The following is a 19349-nucleotide window of genomic DNA, read 5'->3' on the forward strand; positions in this document are numbered from 1 at the left end:
TGTAGTTGAAACAGGTTCAAGTGGAACATTGCTTTAGTCCCGTTCGTTTTTTTTTTTTGTGGGGGGGATGGTGGCTGTTAGATAGCACTATTTTGATACAGCTCAGAATGAGAGCTAGCCAAAAGATCATATTCCCTATTAGAAGTTTAGAAATATATTATAAAAAATAAAATTATAATTTTTACTTATAATTACTAGCCAACTATTACTACCCCTCCTCCAGCTTTTTTGTGAATGTGTTGCTGTATAAGTGTTGCTTATATATGTCCCAGATAGCCACCGAGTGCTGGCCCAGTATTGGGCCTTAGCTGGTTTCTGACTGTCCTCAAAGGTGGCCCAGAACCGGCCACCGGACTCGGCCCAGTGTATTTTTGAACGTAGGACCAAGTCTGGGCCTTATTCGGTTTCTGACTCCTCAAAGCTGGCTGAGATTCGGTCACCGGACTCGGCCCAGTGTCTTTTTGAACGTAGGACCAGGACTGGGCCTACACTGGTTTCTGACTGTTCTTGAAGCTGGCTGAGATCCGGCCACTGAACTTGGTCCAGTGCCCAACACAAGTTAAGCAAAACTTTTGTAACTGAAGGTACTTTGTCTTTTACTGTTGGTGAATTTGTTTTCTAAGAACTAGGAGGTTCAGGAACCTACAATGTTATTCCTACTACTACAAGCTACAAGCTATTTGTACATAAAATGTATGTAAATAACCACTTTGTACATCAATATGATTATTATATATTATTATAGGAAACACTAATAAGGAATTCACCATCTTTTTAAATAGAGTATTCTGTTTACTCAATTAGTGTTTATGAGAGAAAAACTTTGTCTGGAAGCTCAAAGAAAGACATAAAACAAAGATTTATATTAAATTTATGTTTAATTCATAAAGTTTACATATTTAAAAAATAAAGGGAAAAAAAGAAAACAGAAACAGATTACAATTTGCAAATTCTTTTTAACTCATTCAATTGAATACACTACAAAGACAAGAAATTTAATGTTGCAAATATTCACTCATTTTGAATTTGATGCCTGTAACATGTTCCAAAAGTTAAAACAGGGGTAACAACATTATGCATGCATTATGAAGACCAAATACGAGAACGGAGACCCCGGACTGTTTCTTTAACTAGCTGAGCTCTGCGGTACAGCTAAAAAGCTCCCCACGACAGTGCTCTCACTGCCTCTCCCTATTAGGCTACAGAGGGGCATGTAGTGTTGTGTTACAGTGTTTGTTGTTGCGCCGCTAAAGTATGGAGGATGAAGAAAAAGAAATCCAACTGATTTGAAAGAATCAGGAAAAAATTGAATTGTGACCCCAAGAATCAATTTTGAATCGAATTTTGGGATTCCCAAAGATTCACAGCCCTACTTTGTACTATGAAAAACATTGGTTTAATAGGTTCGCCCAAACAAAGGTTTGGCACCTGTGGACTTCTTGTTACTTTTTACCGTATTTATTTTTATTTGTATCTGTTTTAATACGTGGTACCTTTGCCAAGTAAAACTCAATATTAACTCAACTTAATATTGAGATAATTGGTTTTAAGAAATTTGCATCGGCCTAAAACATTTTCACAGTACTGTACATATACACACATACTGTATAGGTTTGTGTGTGTGTGTGTGTGTTTGAGCTGTACTATGGAGGACCAAAAATGACATAAGTATAAATAAATAAATGCAAATATAAATGTAGAAATAATAAATATATACATGAATAAATGAATAAATAAATAAATGTTGAAATAAATAAATATATAAATAAATGCACATATAAATGAATGAATGAATGAATGAATGAATAAATATTTGCATAGGTAAATAAATAAATTAATACATTTCTTATTTATTTATATATTTATTTATATATTTAATTATTTGTGCATTTATTTATTTATTCATTCATTTATTTATTTCAACATTTATTCATTTATTTTTTTCAACACTTATTTATTCATTCATTTATTTATTTCAACATTTCTACAATTATTTATTTATTTCCACATTTCTTCATTTATTTATTTATCTCCACCGTCCTGTACTTCCGGTATCAGTGAGACAGAACAAAAGGGACGGCACAGCAACATCGCGGCTATAACCCCTACTGCAGTAACAACTGCTGAAAATGAATGAGGGTCAACAGCTTAAAAATGTCGCCGCTGCAGGCCAAGATAGGAGCAGTAGAGCCAAAACTTTTGCAGCTCAAAAACCAATCCTGCTTTAGAGCGAGGATAGGACCGCCTACCTAACTATCATACAAATGCAGAAATACAGAAATAAATAAATTAATTAATGTGGAAATAAATAAATTAATAAATGTGGCAATAAATCAATAAATAAATGTAGAAATGTTGAAATAAATGAATGAATAAATAAATGAAAAAATAAATAAATGCACATATAAATGAATAAATAAAAATAAATATAAAAAATTAGAAATGTATTTATTAATTTATTTATTTACCTATACAATTATTCATGCGTGTATTTATTTTTTATATATTTATTTATTTATTCATTTCTATGTGTATTTATATATTTATTTATTTATTTCAACATTTATTTATTTATTCATTTATTTATTTCAACATTTATTTATTTCTAAATTTATATGTGCATTTATTTATTTATTTATTTATACGTATGTCATTTTTGGTCCTCCATACTGTAATACTTAAATATATAAATACATCTACATTAATTATAAGGAAAATGTGTTGATTATAAAGATTAAAATAATATAAAGACAATTAAAATAAAGATAATTTAATAATTCATTGATGTCTCCTCCTCAGTAAATTTATATCTTACTCCCTGAGAGCATTACACACCCACCAGTATAGTTTTTCTTATTTATATTTTCTGAGTAGGCTCTAAAAGCAAGTTATACCTTCTCTACACATATTTAATTGTACGCTTGTTTCTATAGATACAACTATCAACTAATAGAATCAAAGTACAGTAATAGTTTAATGTTAAATATGTTTATTGCAGTCATATTTACAAATATAATGCTGTTATGTTTTTTTCTTTTGTATGACATTACCATTTTAAATTCAGCATCACATTCTTGAAATAAGTACCGGTACTTGGAAAATTGGGCACCAGCAGAAGCGAAAGTAGGGGCAGCAACATTAAAACATATTAATTTACTGACAATAATAAAATGTATCTATGATTTTCCTATTTCCTTTTTTTGCCAATATAAAACATGAATAATTTAATTGCTCTGAAATACTCCACTATTTTACTTAATGTTGTTAAATTCTCCTGTTGTGTCTAACAGGATAACTGTGTATGTGTAATTTAATTTGAAACTTTTTCAAGTAAAACATTTTTGTCTCTATTATACACTAATATACTGCATACACAAACAACTTCTAGTGTGATTTTACAAATTAGAGAAATGTTGACTAAAGCTTATTTGGTAGTAGTGAGTGTGTTTATATAAAAATGTGCTAGCTAAGTTAATAACATACACTTTTAACGAAGTAGCAGAGTGTGCAGGAACGTAGGGGAGAGCGGGGTAATGTGAGCCATTTTTTACATTTGCCCCTTGCTAGCTGAGCTACAATGATATATAAGTAAAATTTACATTTTTCCAATTAATTCAGGATGTTTCCTAACTATTAAAGTTATCAGAATGTCTTCAAGACAAAGGACAATGAAAATATGTTTGTTTTAAAAAAAGTGGTCTTGTGTCTCACTTTACCCCAACTCAGGGGTAAACTAAGACAGACCAGAGAAATTAAGGGGGTAAAGTGAACCAGTTGGGGGTGTACTTATGTTTTCCACTTTTAAACTACCATTAACATTACATGTTGTAACAATTACAATCCTTACAGCTAGATTGACAACCACACATTCCATAACTAATATCGGACTAGTGTTAGAATCATGGAAATTCAGTCCATTAATATTTTGTCATTATCACAACCCACTCACTGTTAGTCTGTTATATCATGTATAGCGCACCTGCCGTGGTTTTTGAACTGTAAAGACACCTGTTTCATCCACATTGTAAATCATGTGTGGAGGGAATGCGTGTCTATTAAAGATGAGAGACAAGGGAAGAACCTTATTGAAATCAAAGCCAAAAATTACAGGTAAAGTCTCCATAAAACTTATACAACTAAAGAATTGATTCTGTCACCTGTCCATTACTACAGCGAGATTTTCGAAGAACTCCCTCACTGTTGTTTTATTAAAAGTTGTAGCCCTTCGCAGAGATGTTGCCTCAGGAGTTCATACAGAGAGATGTTGAAGTGCTAGGAATCTGCCAAACCACTCTTTTCCTTAAAAAGTTCAGTATTCATTAGTATAGATTTTGCTTTTGGAAAGTTAACCTACAGAATCATATAGTCATGTAATCTCTTATCATATAATCATATAATCTATGTAATCACACTCTAGCCTACCTGCACAATGTTTCTAAGTCCAATTGGCTGGGACGGTGTTTCACTTTACCCAACATCATTTGTCTCACTTTACCCCACAGCTACCATTTTAGAAAAAACATAATCTCTAGCAAATCAGGCTAATCTTCAACTACCATCAATCACATGGTTTGATATGTTGAAAGTTCATAAGCATGTATGATATTAGTTTTTATACCTGAATCAATTTACTTTGATAAAATAGTTGATTAAGTTCAAATCAAGAAAATTTACTTTTACATGCAGAAAACACCTTTTTGTGAAAAAACCCAAACCTTTACAGCACCAGCAACAACTTCCTCTTCCTAGTAGTGGGAAATGGGAGGGACTTGACAACATAATGGTCACATGACCACAATTGTGTTCAGTTGCCAAGATACAAGGGGTGTCTCACATTACCCCGCTCTCCCCTATTACTGAACTCTGGAATAAACAATACAAATAAAGATTTTTTTTTGTATAAACTCACAGACACAGCACCATTTTATTTAACTAAAAAGCTAGCTAAAACAAACATTACACTGTGACTTGTAGAGACACACAACCACTAAGTTAACCTAGCTGACTAGCTAGCTAATGTACAACATCTAAACAAAAGTTCTGTGGAAGCATTTAGGTTAGCTAGTAAAGACCAATTCGCTAGCTAACTACCAAATTGGTTAACTAGCAAGCCTAAATGCTTTTAGAGTATGTATGTTTGTAAAAGCATTTAAGCTAACGCTAGCAAACTGGCTGGTTTCTATCCTAGCTAGCTATCTGTTTATAGCTTAGCTAATGTAAATACCGAAACAGTACTTCTGTTCTGGCCTTGTACACTAGTTAACAATTTGAATTTCAAGTAAAAACATACTTTTTGGTTGTCTGTTAGTAACTGTTATAGCTACATTAACATTTACATTAACATGAAATGTGTTTAATGCTACATTCTGAGATAATTTAGCTTCAGATAATATCACCTTGATATGCTGCTAAGTTAGCTAGCTTAGCTAACTGAAGAGGCAACACAGATAGGGTTATAAATCATATTTGACGGCCAAAATATTTATTAAGTCAAAATAAATTATATTTCAAAAAAGGTACGTAATACTTAGTTAGGTTTGCTACCTACCTACAAACTTCAAAGGTTTCAGGATAGCTGACAGTTGAGGAAAGTTGTAATGTTTGAGGAATCCGCACGCCAAGTGCTACGAGAAACCGCACGGGTTGAACTGGGCTGATGCGCAGGGGCACCAAGGTAAATATCATCTAGATTCATTTACACTCTAAACGTGATCACACGTTTGGGGTGTGCGCGACGGTTGGTTTTGGGGTCTAGGGATGCTGATCGTGTGTGTGTGTGTGTGTGTGTGTGTGTGCGTGTAGCAGTACTATAACAGGCTCTGTGTGTGTGTGTGTGTGTGTGTACTATAACAGGCTCTGTGTGTGTGTGTACTATAACAGGCTCTGTGTGTGTGTACTATAACATGCTGTGTGTGTGTGTGTGTGTGTGTGTTTGTGTGTGTGTACTATAACAGGCTCTGTGTGTGGGTGTGTGTGGGTGTGTACTATAACAGGCTCTGTGTGTGTGTGTGTGTGTGTGTGTGTGTGTGTGTGTGTGTTTGTGTACTATAACAGGCTCTGTGTGTGTGTGTGTGTGTGTGTGTGTGTGTACTATAACAGGCTGTGTGTGTGTGTGTGTGTTTGTGTGCGTGCATGCGTGCGTGCGTGTGTGTGTGAGGAGCAGCATAACAGCGGGAGTAAGTATTCTTACTGACAGGAGTCATCTATAACTGTAAATAAAAAGAAAATATACAAGTCAGCTTTGGTAGAAAAGTGCTAACAGTAGGGAACAGTCAGTTTTCCACTTTGTTAGTGCAGTGCTGGTACAGGGTCGTCTGCCGTATTTGAGCCAGTACACACCTGTGTTCAGAGAATCAACAGGTTAGGTGCGACAGTCGTTCACCAGCACCAAAACGACTGCTCAGTGACACTGATGTAGAACACTCAGAAAGTGACACTGGGCCAGCTGTGGGCCAGAAGTATTTTTCTGCTTGCGACTCTAAACCAGCAGTGCCGACTTAGAAACGACTCCGGGCCAAAGTCGCTGGCTATCTGGGGTGTTGCTGGCTGAGTGTGTACATTTTGAGGTATTGCAACTAGTGGTTTCAGTTGATAAAAAAATGAATCATATCAATGAACAACAATATTCTGTGAATAATCACACTTTTTCTAGTTCATAAAACTTAAGATTGTAACATATTAAATGTAAATAAAAATTGAAAATTATAAACTGTTTGGTTCAGATGGTCTCAAGCATGTGTGGCGGCAATCAGGTGAGGAGTACAAAGATAAGTGTGTCTACAGTCAAGCATGGTGGTGGGAATGCCATGGTCTGGTGCTGCATGAGTGCAGCAGGTGTTGGGGAGGATCTTTGGGGCATCCTCAAGCAGAGGGTGGAGAAGCGCAAAGTCTTGAATATCTGCCAGCTCCATGATGTCGTCATGGAGGAGTAGAAAAACGGCCACACAAAATATTTACACTTCAGGAACTTTCACTAAGGGGTGTATTTCCTTTGTTGCCAGTGGTTTAGACATTAATGGCTGTATATTGAGTTATTTTGAGAGAAGAATAAATTTACACTGTTATATAATCTACACACAGACACATTTCCTGTATAACTTTTCAAAACTATACTATTATTTTGTAAACAAAAAATGTCAAACTAAGCAGAATAAAGATTTAAATTTTTTCTAAATAGTAACATTTTGCTTTGAAGACAGATTATTGGTATTTTCTCCATGTCTTCATGAGGTACAGTCACCTGAAATAGTTTTCTCAGCATCTTTTTCTTAGCATCTTGAAGGAGTTCCTGGAGGTGTTGAACTCATTTAAAAAATAAACTAATTTCACCGTGTCACTTTTTAAATTTATTATTATTATTTATTTTTTTTTTTTCAAAATTTTCCCATTTTCTCCCCAGTTTCCACAGCCAATTTCCCAACCCACTCATTAGGACTCCCCCTATTAATAGTAATGCCCCAACACACCAGGAGAGTGAAGACTAACACATGCTTCCTCAGATACATGTGAAGTCAGCCACCCCTTCTTTTTGAACTGCTGCTGATACAGCATTTCCGAGCAGCCAGCGTGCTTGGAGAAAAGTGAAGTGACTCGGTTTCTGTACATCAGCTCACAGACGCCCTGTGCTGTGGACATCACCCTAGGAGAGATGTGGGGAGGGAGCAGGGCCAATTTTGCTCTCTCTGAGCAGTGGCAGCTTGATGGCAAAGCTGCATAAGCGGGGGTTCGAACCTGCGACCTCCCGCTCATAGTGGCAGCTCTTTAGACCTTTAGGCTGCCACTCGGCGCCTCCACTTTTTTAATTGTTGAATTATCTCAGGTAGGGATGCCGTCACTTGTTCCTAACTGGCGCCAAGCTTTACTCCATTTCACTCATGATAAATGTTTCCGCTCTATCAAACAAAATAAACAAAACAATCTGACTTTCTTTGTTTGATTATATAACCCTGTAACTTTGCTCTCCTTATCACACTCCAGTCCACCTTTTTTAAACAGCGATTGTCATTTGAAATGCATGTGCTTGACCCACCCATGTTATTGAAAGGACAAACTCATTGGTGTTTCCCTATATAAGAAGGAGTGATGGTGTTAGAGCAGTCTCGGATTCTCCAACATCATGAAGCTCCTTGTCCTGCTGTCCGTCTGCTCCTGCCTGGCACTGAACACCTGGGCTGAGCCGACTCCATGCGGTAAATATTGTGTGGAAATAACTGACAACTAGATGTTGGTAATGATACATTTTATATTTTAGACAGTCTTTGCTCATCGTTTGAAGCTGTTGATATTTGTGTTTTCAGCGGCGCCTCCACTGTTGGTTGGAAATGTTGCAATAGTGAGTATTTTATATTAAAATAATTAAATATTAAACTGTTGTGCTCTAAAATAGAATAAACTGTATTCTCCATGTTCATCTAGACTGGAAAAGAGGGAACATTCCTGTCTGTAGCGGAGTACTCATATGATGCTGTCAGGGAGCAGGTTCGCATCAGAGACTTTGGCCTGTATGACAACAAGGGCTATTCAGTGGACTTCCTCATGCAGTTCCAACAGGTAACTCTTAATATTTGAAAAACTCTACCTCTTTGTCTGCTTTTGATGTACCAACTGTCTCTGCTCTACTGGAAAGGCTGTCTAAACTACACTAAATGATGGAACACTTCTGGGAGAGTTTAATCCGAATTGTATTCAGCCACAAGGGCGTTTGTGAGGTCAGGTACAGATGTAATGTTCCAATTTAATGTTCCAAATAAATTTAGTCCTGTGAAAGAGTGGGGGGGAAGAAATTATAGAATAATATATATTTGGCTCTTGCTCATGAATATTCATACATGTAAACATATTGCCTCTGATTGGCTAACAGCCCTGTGAAGCAGCGAGACGGATAACAGACAGTTTTAAAATTAAGACATTTTTACACTAATAACAGTCTTTGCAATGTCATATGTTACTTTACAACATGTGTAATGCCCTGCTAAGTGCAGTTCAGCCACTGACCTAATCTTAGTGTCTCTGTAAAATACATAATCCATCAGAGATCCTGTGTAAACCTAAAGTTACACACAGAGGTGGGTAGTCCAGGCTCAGAAAGAAAAAAATCCACCAGTGGGTGCAAATTAAAAAGTGCTGTCTGGATACTTGTGGACACTTAGCATATAGCTGTTGCACACCTATATATATATATGGTACAAAAATGCAAACATTTGTTCTGCAGGGTGTTATGTATGAGATCGACTCTACCAGATCCACCTGTAAGAAGTTTGCACTGAAAAGCTCCTTCCATCCCATGCGGATTCCAGCATCTGCAAAGATGGAGAGTGAAGTAGTTCTGGGAACTACTTCCTTCCCTGACAGCGGTCTGCCGATTACCTCTTGGAAAGGGGAAGACAAAGATATAGGAGGTAAGAATGGAGAATGTAGGAACTTTTGCACTGGTAGTTAGCCTTTGAATGCCTAAAAGGAAATATTAAAGCATATTTTCTTTACAACTGCAGCCTTCAGTTTAATAGTGTTTCTCATAAAATTAAAACGTGTAATATTTTAGAGATAAAAAAATGTTATGGAATGCTATGGACACTAGTACTGAACATAATATGAACTAAATAAGTACTGCTCTACTTATAGAACACTGAAAGTCCAAATATTAATCTCCCAAAATAATTCAATATGGAGTGCCATGCAAAACTATGCAATTTCTTTAAAAGTACAGTTTATTTGTAAATGAAATGTAGTGTACAGTCAATGCATGCTAGAATTTACAGTGTATACCTTAATATAATGTGGTGACATTGTTGTCAGGTATCCTCAGAACATATGGTTTGTTGTTTTGTCAGTTTACTATATAGCCAATGCTACATAGTGACTAGTCAAGGATTTCATGTGTGAACCATTTTAAACACAGCTATGGTCTCTAAATGTACTCATTTAAAGTAACATCTGTTTTATCTAACAAATTATTTTGTGGTGAAACATATTTAATAAGTACTTAAATATTACTTAGAAAGATGCTGCATAAACGAGGCCTTAAGATTGGCCTCCAGCTGTAAATTAATAAAAGAGTTCATTTAAATAAAAGACTACCTTAAATTAAGTCATTTTAGTCAATGCTTTGAAATGGAAAGAAAAATATAAAATAATGAAATTAAAGATACATGCACAAGAGACAAAAAATGCTACTAAATGTATTGGCATGTCAAAAGTCATGGGACAGCATTATGTAACCTAATCATAACATTTTACCTCAGAGAATGGCTTGGGAATGCTCACATCACACCATGAGTTTGTACACTGCGAAAAATCATGACTGTGTGCAATTTATAGTGGCAAAAACAATGACAGTAAAAAGTGCTCTACTGGCTGCACTTCTTGTAGGAAAATGTGATAGAGTGCCCGCTCGGGTGCCCCTCTTGCAATAAATTGTGATGATTTTCCCTCTAGATCAAGACATATTGTAATGTTTCTTTTCTTCTTATTAGTCCATCTATAGTCTTGCTGCCCTTCCAGTAAAGGGTGCCATTAGGAATGTTTTTATTTTTTGCCCCTGCCCTCCTAAAAGTTCTCAATTGTGTGTCCAGGGAATATGTCATACAGAGCTTTGCCACACACAGAAGACAGTTAATTGTCATATTAATAAACAAAGGTCATTAACAGCAACCATAGATAAACAGATGTATGATATAAATCCTTTATCCACAATTTTAATGAGCTGTTTCTATTTGTTTTCTCTTCTACAGTCTCATACGTGCTTACAGTCACTAAAAACCTGTGCCTGCCAGTCTCAGCTGTCATCCAGACTAAAGAATTTGGATCAATAACCATGGGGTTCGTGAGAATCCCTTTTTTTATTATTTTTGTCATAATACATCATTTTTATCAGCACAATCGTAACTGTCATTATGTTTCTTCTACAACTGCTAACCTTTGTCTCTGTTTAATCCTCAGTTTCTACAATCAGCTTCTTACCCTCCACCCGGCGGACTTCAATCCTCCTTCTTACTGTGAAGGACTTCCAGAGGAGAACCTGCCCAAGACAGACTTCTTCAGTGCCCTGCACTCAGCTGCATAGAATCTGCAGGAAGTTGAGCTTAAAGTTGAGCCAAAGTGCATTCACATTAATGACTCTGTAATAAATACGTTTTTATTTCAGTAGAATTCAAATAATCATTCTCTAAATAAAGTGCTGTTTACTAATTATGATGTTTTGTTCTGTCCTTGGTGGAATACAATTTAAAAAGAAAACGAAAGGTTAAAGGTATATATACATACACTTAAATAGAACCTGTCTGACAACATTAAGCCGTACATAAAAAGCAATACATAATGCCCCAATCTGAAGAAATTCAAAAACAGATGAGAAAACAAAGTCACTGACATCTGTCAGTTAAAAAAGTCATTTCTAAGGCTTTGGGACTCCAGTAAACCACATTGAGAGCTATTATTCACAAACAGAGAAAACATTAAACACTGGTGAACCCTCTCAGGAGATTAAAAAAACACAACAGCCCATCTCACATTTGCAAAAAAATAAAAAAATAAAAAAAGATCACCAGGACTTTGTCCGAGAATGTCCGGCCATTTGTTTGTGGCCTCAAGCTTAGGCTTACTTGGGTTCTGCAGCAGGACAATGATTCAACAAGTCCACAAAATCAACAAAAAAACAAAAATTTGTAGTAACCTTGTCAAAGTCTGATTGAGATTAAAACAATTCTATGAAAAAGAGTGAGCCAAAATTCCTTTCACAGAGATGGGAAAGACTCATTGCCAGTTATCAGTAAAGCTTGATTGCGGTTGTTGACGCCAAGGGTGGCACAACCAAGTTTTTAGGTATAAGGCATCAAACACTTTTTCACACAAGACAAGATTGGTTTAAATATGGTATCTCTCTTAATAAATTAAATGGTCAAATATTGATTTCTGATCTCTAAAAATTTTGACGAAATGTTGTCCATTCATTTTACTCAAACATATAAATAGCAAAATCAGAGAAACTGATTCAGAAACTGAAGTGGTCTCAATTGTTTCCAGAGTTGTATATGATTTCATATGTTTAAAACAATTTTTGAAAGTTGTGAGTGCATGAAGCAGTGAAACAGAGAGTTTTCAGTAGTTTTTAACCCGCTGCTTAAAAACTACAATACCCTTCTCCCACGGTGCCAAGTGCGTTCACGAAATAAGCCCTGACTGCTAAAAACGAAAATACAGTTCCGGTAAGTAGAACTTCATCGCCATCTTGTGGAGACGATGATCAGTTCATAAACCAGATAAAATTAATAATATATATATATATATATATATATATATATATATATATATATATATATATATATATATATATATATATATATATATAAATTTCTGTTTTTCATTACATTTTCAGTTCACAACCATAAATCACTCAACATGTCCATAGTTTTTTGTGGAGATTTTTTTAAGATAAATATGTAATAAAAAAGTAAAGGTAAATATGTACTTAAATAAATAAAAAATAGTTTTATTTTTTTAGTTGGGGACGTTAAAATGAATAAAGAAATATAAATAAACGAAGAAAGAAAAAAATAATTCTTGGTGAGGAGGTTAAAGGGTGAAGGGTTCAGTGGTTGCCATGAGAACCGTAAACAACGCAGACAGTGAAGTCTGAATTTCTCACTAACACTAAAATACAATCCATTCATTTACTGTAATAATAATGAAATCTCCCGCCGACTCTCTGGTGAAGTACGACACTCCGGTGCAGGTGACCAAAAACACAGAGAAGAAATCAGCGAAGGTGAGCAGATAGAGAGATGTGTTCATTTAGACAGCTTTAGTTAACCTCGCGCTGCTCTGAGGTGAAGCTCGGTCTGTCCTCCAGCAGTTTAGACAAGAATCAGCCCACCCTAACTCATTTTTACTGGTTAAAACTCTAATTACAGATTTCAGGTTATGTAGTATAGAATACACTATATTGAATATGAAATATTATATTAGAGCTAGATCTTTAAATCTATTCTGACTAGTCACATGACCATGAGCACCTATCGTTAATCACTATAAATTAGTCACATGTTAGACCTACCACTGATTTACATTAAAATCCTCACTCTCATGTCTATAACGTATTGCTGGGAGGTTAATAGAATTAATTTGATTAATCGAATTACTGTTTTAATGCGACTTTCAAATAAGCTTTACATATAGGAGCTGCCAGAGTACACATTTTCTAAACTGAAATACAAGGAGGTTATGTTACGTTTGCACCCTGTTTTATACAAAAGCTGCATGTAAAATTGAAGGGGACTGCTGTTCTATAAAACAAAATGTAAAGGAGACAACAGCTTGTGCATCACTTTAAAAGTTGTTACATAAGAAATAAAAATTGTAATTTTAAATTGTTCATATATTTAAAACCATATATTTTAACTAGTAAAGAGTCCATTTATAGAAATTTGCAATGTAATCTTTACTAGTAAAAAGTTCAGGTCCACAAATCTGTAAGTTACTAATTCAAGATATTTTAATGTAACATTAACTAATAGAATTAAGATTTGTGCAGTTTTAGATCTCTATATTATAATATTATAATTATAAATATCTACTATTAGAGTATTGACCAGTAATAATAATATTTATATCTGAAACTAAACATTTTACTAATCAGAATTACAGTAAAGATATTTGGAATTGCAAAATTATTACTGGTGAATATTTCATTGGTCATATTTGAAATTAATGCAAAAACTGAATTAGACAAAAAATACATTACCATACATTAGTACTAGTCAGAATTTTTACAAATACCTGGGTTAAAAAAAAAACTTCTGTGTTGTATATCTGGAATTACAGTGTTCACTTGTAATAAAGTAGGTAGTGAGACATCTGTAACTGCATCTGTAGATTTTTTCTAGTAATGTAATATAGATAAGAGTGTGAGATTACATGTAAATCAGTGGTCACATATAAATAGTTTAAATTACATTAAGGATATGTTGTTCTGGTAATATGGCTAGTCAGAATGTCTTTATTGTCTTTATCTGTGTCTTTATCTGTAGATCTGATATGATTACTAAAAACTTCCATATCCATAGCTGATACCTAAAATAAGAGTTTCTGCATTAAGGATCTGTAATTTGAGTGTTTATTTGTAACATCTAGCCAGGACTTGTATCACTGGTGTCTGAAATGGCTATTTTAGGCTGAAATGGCTTACCATAAAGAACAACATTCGGATATGTAGTTTTAATTTATTTTACCAAACATATGCAAGTAACTACAGTACATTAACTAACTTACCATTTAAGCCTCTCTCTCTCACACACACACATGTAATGAACCCAGGCTCGACCACTGAATGCAAGACTTGAGCAGCCTGCAGTTTCTGGACCAGCCCCGCTTTCACCAAAGTCACAGGCAACACCAGGAGAAACTCAGGAGATACTTAATGTCATCCTCCCACCAAGGTATGCCCTTCTTCCCTCGACTGGTCTGTAACTTACTGTAAGAGCTGCTACTCATAGCTTTATGTTTCAGAGTGTGGTTGGAGAACAACCAGTGCTGGGTGCAGCAGGTGTCCAGCGCTCCATGCAGAGGCAGGGACGTTGTCCGCCTGCAGGAGCAGCTGGACCTCAAACTGCAGCAGAGACAGGCCAAAGAAACAGGCCTCTGCCCTGTACGCAGGGAGCTGTACTCACAGTGCTTTGGTGAGTAAAATATCTACTAGAACATCCAGAGACTTTTTGATCCCTAACTCCTTACACGTACAGTAAATGTAAAAAATACTGCATAGTGCAAATGTAGCCGTTCTAATTGTTATTCAAGTGCCGAATTGTACCTTATATATAACTGTTATTATAGGGATATATAATATTGCTCATGGTAAAAGGTTAATCACTGCCAGTAGGCTCTGGACAAAGCACAATTATGTATATGTATCAGCAAGTTAGAACTAATAGTGTGTACCAGGTAGATTGGATATTCCATTTCTGATTCTGTTCAGGCATTAGGTCTGCAACAACTAGTTGATATATCCAACAACGTCAATTAATTTTTTTTATCAGATTATTGACCTCCTAGATAATCAGTAGCTTCAGCCCAGCAGGCATTAAACATTGCTCGAGCCACTGTGTGATGTGTCTACCAGGAATACATCATAGTAAAATTATGCTTCCAGATTCAAGTAACTTTTATTATTTATAACTATTACATGTAAATAGCTTTTTGTGATATATCTTTAAGGTGCCTTACACCCTAATTACTGTTTGCTAACTACATGCAAAGCAATGCAAACTGGCTGCAAACTAAGGTTTTAAGATTTACCGATAAATTAATGACTGAGTTATGCAGTAAAAAAGTAAAAAAAAACACATTGTTCATTAAAAAAATATTGTTTTTCACCTAGATGAACTAATCAGGCAGGTCACTATAAACTGTTCTGAGAGGGGGCTGCTGCTTCTAAAAGTGCGAGATGAGAGTCGCATAACTGAAGATGCCTATCGAACCCTGTATAAGAGCAGTTTGGCCTTTGGCCTGAGGAAAATCCTGCTGGCTGAGCACGAAAAGTCAGACATGGACAAGAAGGTAAGAACTGCTGCCAGCATACAAAGTTGTCTCCATTCTCTCTTAATGGTCTGTGTTGTTTTAATTGTATGTGTAATTGCTTTGAACTGTAACTGAGATGCACAATAAGAACCTATTTATACCTGGACATATAATTTGGCTAGTATCTGTATTGTATCTGTAATCCGACTGCTGTGTCAGAATATGCAAGTACAAAGTACTGTCGCATTAACTGCATTACTGCTGAAACATACATAATAAGTGCAAGACCACCCTTTCCATTATCAAGACAAGCATGCTACCACTGAATAAAAGCAGTACTAGTGGCTGGTGTACAAGAAAATCGAACTGCCCTTGTTGATTTGGGTTGAGGACTCCATGCTAAGAAACTGGAAGACTCTTACAGTCAGAAGTTGCTTGCAGTAGCCACTGAAGACGCATTTAAAACAGCAGGTATGAATGGCTGTGCATGCAGGTATAATCCTGACACAAAACACATGAATGACATGTTAATGCCAGATGTGAACGGGGCCTTACATTTTAATGTAGCTTTTGCTTTATCCAGATATAATAATGTGTCTTGAGTATCAAGAGGTAAAAGTGTGCTCTAAGATCGCCTCTTGTAATTTGGCAGGTTTCAGACCTGGAAAATGAGAACAAGGATCTGGAAAAGCAGCTGAATGAGTTAATGGCTAAACGTGAGGCCATCGAGAAACAAGCAGCTGAGCGGCAAAAGGCTGATGAGAAGAAGCGTACACAAGAGATCCAGCTCTTCAAACGCATGAACCAGCAACTGAAGGTAAAGCCAAAAAAGCTATCAGTTTCTGTGCTGTCTTAGTGTGATGAAAATCATTTCTTAAAAACTTTTCTTCTCTTTTTAGGATCAGCTGGAAGAAATAATTTCTCCAAAGAAATGACCACCCTCAGCCATAAGATAATCTGCAATTTAATAAATCTCACCGTATTAATAAATATTTTTAAATATTTTTAATATTTTAATAAATAATTTAATGTTTGACACAAGCAAGTCTGTAGCACACAAAGCATTTTAAACTGTTAAATAATAACAACTGATGAAATCTTCTCTAGTGTGTGAAGAGACAGGAGGGTAATTTTATGTGGATGAAGAAAACTTGAAAAATAAACTGCACCTTTCATCCCTATGAAAAAATAGACAAATAAAGCTATATGTGGGCTATATGTTGTTTGAGTATGTCAAATTGTTCTACTGTGGGAGTTCAGGACTGCAGTCATGCCTTTGTAATATGTGCATCATCTGCTTTTGCTTGTTTTTGTTAAATTTTGTTAAAAATGCATGGATGTCAGTAAAAATATGTTTTAAAGGCAGATCTCAATAAAGATTTAATGTACTTGTGTAAAAAGTACACAACCCAATACTATGACAGAGTCTGTCTTTTGTATTTGTTGCTGATAACATTGATTGATGATTATTTTCATATTTTCAGAGCACATTGCATTTATTGTTTCTAAAAACAAAACAAAATAAACACACTGTTTATGAATATTATGCACAGTGGAGGAATATATAATATTTCTTTGAGGAAATCTTTTTACACATGTTTGGATAATTGTCTCATGCATTTGTTGACAAACTGGAAATCCTCTACCATCTTTGCACTCAAAAGGCTCGTTTTTGAAGGCCTGCAGATCACCAGCACCCAAAATTGATTGTTGGCCTTTTTCTGTGTCCTCTAAATCTTTTAGTATTATGTAATGTAGATGGTGGGAAGATTTCTGTATTCTTTGCAATTTTATGTGAAGGAATTTTTTATGAAATGGTTTAATCATTTTTAGATTATTGAACCTCTGTCATTTTTTTCTTCTAAGAGACTCTAGCTGTTTTTGGAATGGATGACTCTTAAACTAATTCACTATTTACTAGATAGCATTTGCAATATAGTTAACTGACCAGGGAATGAACAAACTGTTCTTTTATGATTTTGAACAGCACTACAAAATGGATAATACACCATATAGTGCACTATTTCTGTATTATGCAGCTTCTGCCTTTCTGAAATGCTACTTTTATACCCACTGTACGATCTGACCTTTGTAATATTACATGTGGAGTTCCTCAGGGTTCTGTACTTGGTCCAAAGTTATTTATTTTATATGTAAATGACTTGGTAAATGTGTCAGGATTTTTTAAATGTATTCTATTTGCAGAAGATACCACTTTTTTTTGTTTGGGTAAAGATGTAGAACGAATGTTGGATATTATACAGATAGAATTTGTGAAAATACAAACTTGGTTTCAACTTAATAAATTATCATTAATTTTGGATAAAACAAACTATATGATATTCAGTAATAGAAAGAAAACTATTGATATTCCATTTAGAGTTGATGGTGTTGAGATTTGTAGAGTCAGTGAGGTGAAGTTTCTGGGTGTCATCATTGATGAAAAGCTGACATGGAAACCACACATAAATCATTTAAAAACAAACATCGCTAAATCTATTGCATTATTGTTCAAAGTAAGGGAGTTATTTAATGATAAAGCTCTGTATATATTGTATAATGCTATAATTGTTCCACACTTAATCTACTGTATTAAAGTCTTGGGAAAAGCGTTTAAAACAATTACAAATTATATTCTTGTTTTACAGAAAAGGGCTGTAAGAATCATCACCAGTAAACATTACAGTCATCCATCAAATACATTGTTTTATCGGTTGAAATTATTGAAATGTTATGAATTAGTTAACTTTTATATTTTATTATTTATGTATAAGGCTCATAAAAATATATTAAGTTCAAACATCCAATTTATTTTTGTGAAGAGAAAAAGTTGTTATAATCTTAAGGGGATAGAGATGTTTGTAAAACCTCAATTTCGAACTAGTCTGAAGGACCGGTGTACTGTAATTCAAGGAATAAGATTATGGAATAATTTGAAGAGTGATGTTAAAAATGCTGATCAATGTGTGTGTTTAAAAAATGATAAAAGCTGGTCTGTATAAAAAATATGAAATAGTATAATGTGTAACTATATAAACTGTTGTTTGGGAAGGATTTGATGTTTTTTGTCTAGTTTTTTTTGTTTGTTTTTTGTTTTTTTGGAAATGTACTATTGTTCTTAATTATTTTTGGGATAAAAGGGGCAGATATTATAAGATTTTTTTTATTCTTTCTGCTGCCTTTCATTTTATTTGTGGTTTGTAAATGTTTTCTTCTGTAAAAATGTATTTTGTTTATAATGAAATGAATAAATATTCTAAACAAAACTAAACAATATAAATGTATATAATTGTATATGTATATAAATGTGGGCCATTCCGCCGAATGGGTGCCATTTGCCTGTTTTAACCCTTCCAAATTAATTTTTTTTTTATCTTTTAATCTAAAAACACATGTATTATTATACACAACTATTAAAAACATGTCAAACTCAGGCAGCTTTACCAAGAAGTAATTTAGATAACAGGACAGAGTGTTGAGATTGACCTCCTCAGTTATAGTTACAATAAGATCAAATATACAGAAAAAAGTGTGAAAGACAGAAACACAAATAAAATATGTATTTTAACTTAAATATCATTCATTATTATGAAAAAAATAAAATAAAGCATAGATGTGATTTGGAGTCAAACAACAATGTAAAAAAAATTACATATCTGAAGGATTTTAATAATTATATTCCATGGTAAAGTTTATAGTTAGAGAATGGGGAACAGGTAACAAATGCTATTTTTTCGGTGTTCTAAGTCGTTTTTCTTAATGTTTTTAATTACATATTTTACTTTTGCAATTAGGTCGACGTACAAGACACTATGCCTAGTAATAAAATTTATTTTAAA

General features: G+C 34.5%; 2 protein-coding genes across 2 annotated transcripts; both read left to right on the forward strand.

The window, feature by feature from the left end:
* Nucleotides 1–8052: 8052 nt before the first annotated feature.
* On the forward strand, nt 8053–11188 carry LOC103038086 (ependymin-like). The gene is made up of 6 exons (XM_007235984.4): nt 8053–8189; nt 8298–8332; nt 8416–8550; nt 9212–9398; nt 10731–10818; nt 10939–11188. Exons 1-6 carry the CDS (start codon nt 8117–8119, stop codon nt 11060–11062), a joined length of 642 nt encoding a protein of 213 aa, XP_007236046.2. The 5' UTR covers nt 8053–8116; the 3' UTR covers nt 11063–11188.
* Nucleotides 11189–12581: 1393 nt separating this feature from the next.
* On the forward strand, nt 12582–16923 carry LOC103038402 (axonemal dynein light intermediate polypeptide 1-like). The gene is made up of 6 exons (XM_049480594.1): nt 12582–12763; nt 14311–14432; nt 14503–14672; nt 15371–15549; nt 16163–16327; nt 16410–16923. Exons 1-6 carry the CDS (start codon nt 12683–12685, stop codon nt 16443–16445), a joined length of 753 nt encoding a protein of 250 aa, XP_049336551.1. The 5' UTR covers nt 12582–12682; the 3' UTR covers nt 16446–16923.
* Nucleotides 16924–19349: the final 2426 nt, after the last annotated feature.

This window comes from Astyanax mexicanus, chromosome 6 (assembly GCF_023375975.1).
Source record: "Astyanax mexicanus isolate ESR-SI-001 chromosome 6, AstMex3_surface, whole genome shotgun sequence".
In the NCBI taxonomy this organism is placed as follows: Eukaryota; Metazoa; Chordata; class Actinopteri; order Characiformes; family Acestrorhamphidae; genus Astyanax; species Astyanax mexicanus.

Bases quoted from the DNA above. Each gene is read 5' to 3' on its own strand.
- LOC103038086 (XM_007235984.4), top strand. From the start codon at position 8,117: ATGAAGCTCCTTGTCCTGCTGTCCGTCTGCTCCTGCCTGGCACTGAAC. The intron at 8,551-9,211 runs GTAACTCTTAAT...TTTGTTCTGCAG, and splicing joins TCCTCATGCAGTTCCAACAG to GGTGTTATGTATGAGATCGA. The intron at 9,399-10,730 runs GTAAGAATGGAG...TCTCTTCTACAG, and splicing joins GGAAGACAAAGATATAGGAG to TCTCATACGTGCTTACAGTC.
- LOC103038402 (XM_049480594.1), top strand. From the start codon at position 12,683: ATGAAATCTCCCGCCGACTCTCTGGTGAAGTACGACACTCCGGTGCAG. The intron at 14,433-14,502 runs GTATGCCCTTCT...TTTATGTTTCAG, and splicing joins AATGTCATCCTCCCACCAAG to AGTGTGGTTGGAGAACAACC. The intron at 15,550-16,162 runs GTAAGAACTGCT...GTAATTTGGCAG, and splicing joins AGTCAGACATGGACAAGAAG to GTTTCAGACCTGGAAAATGA.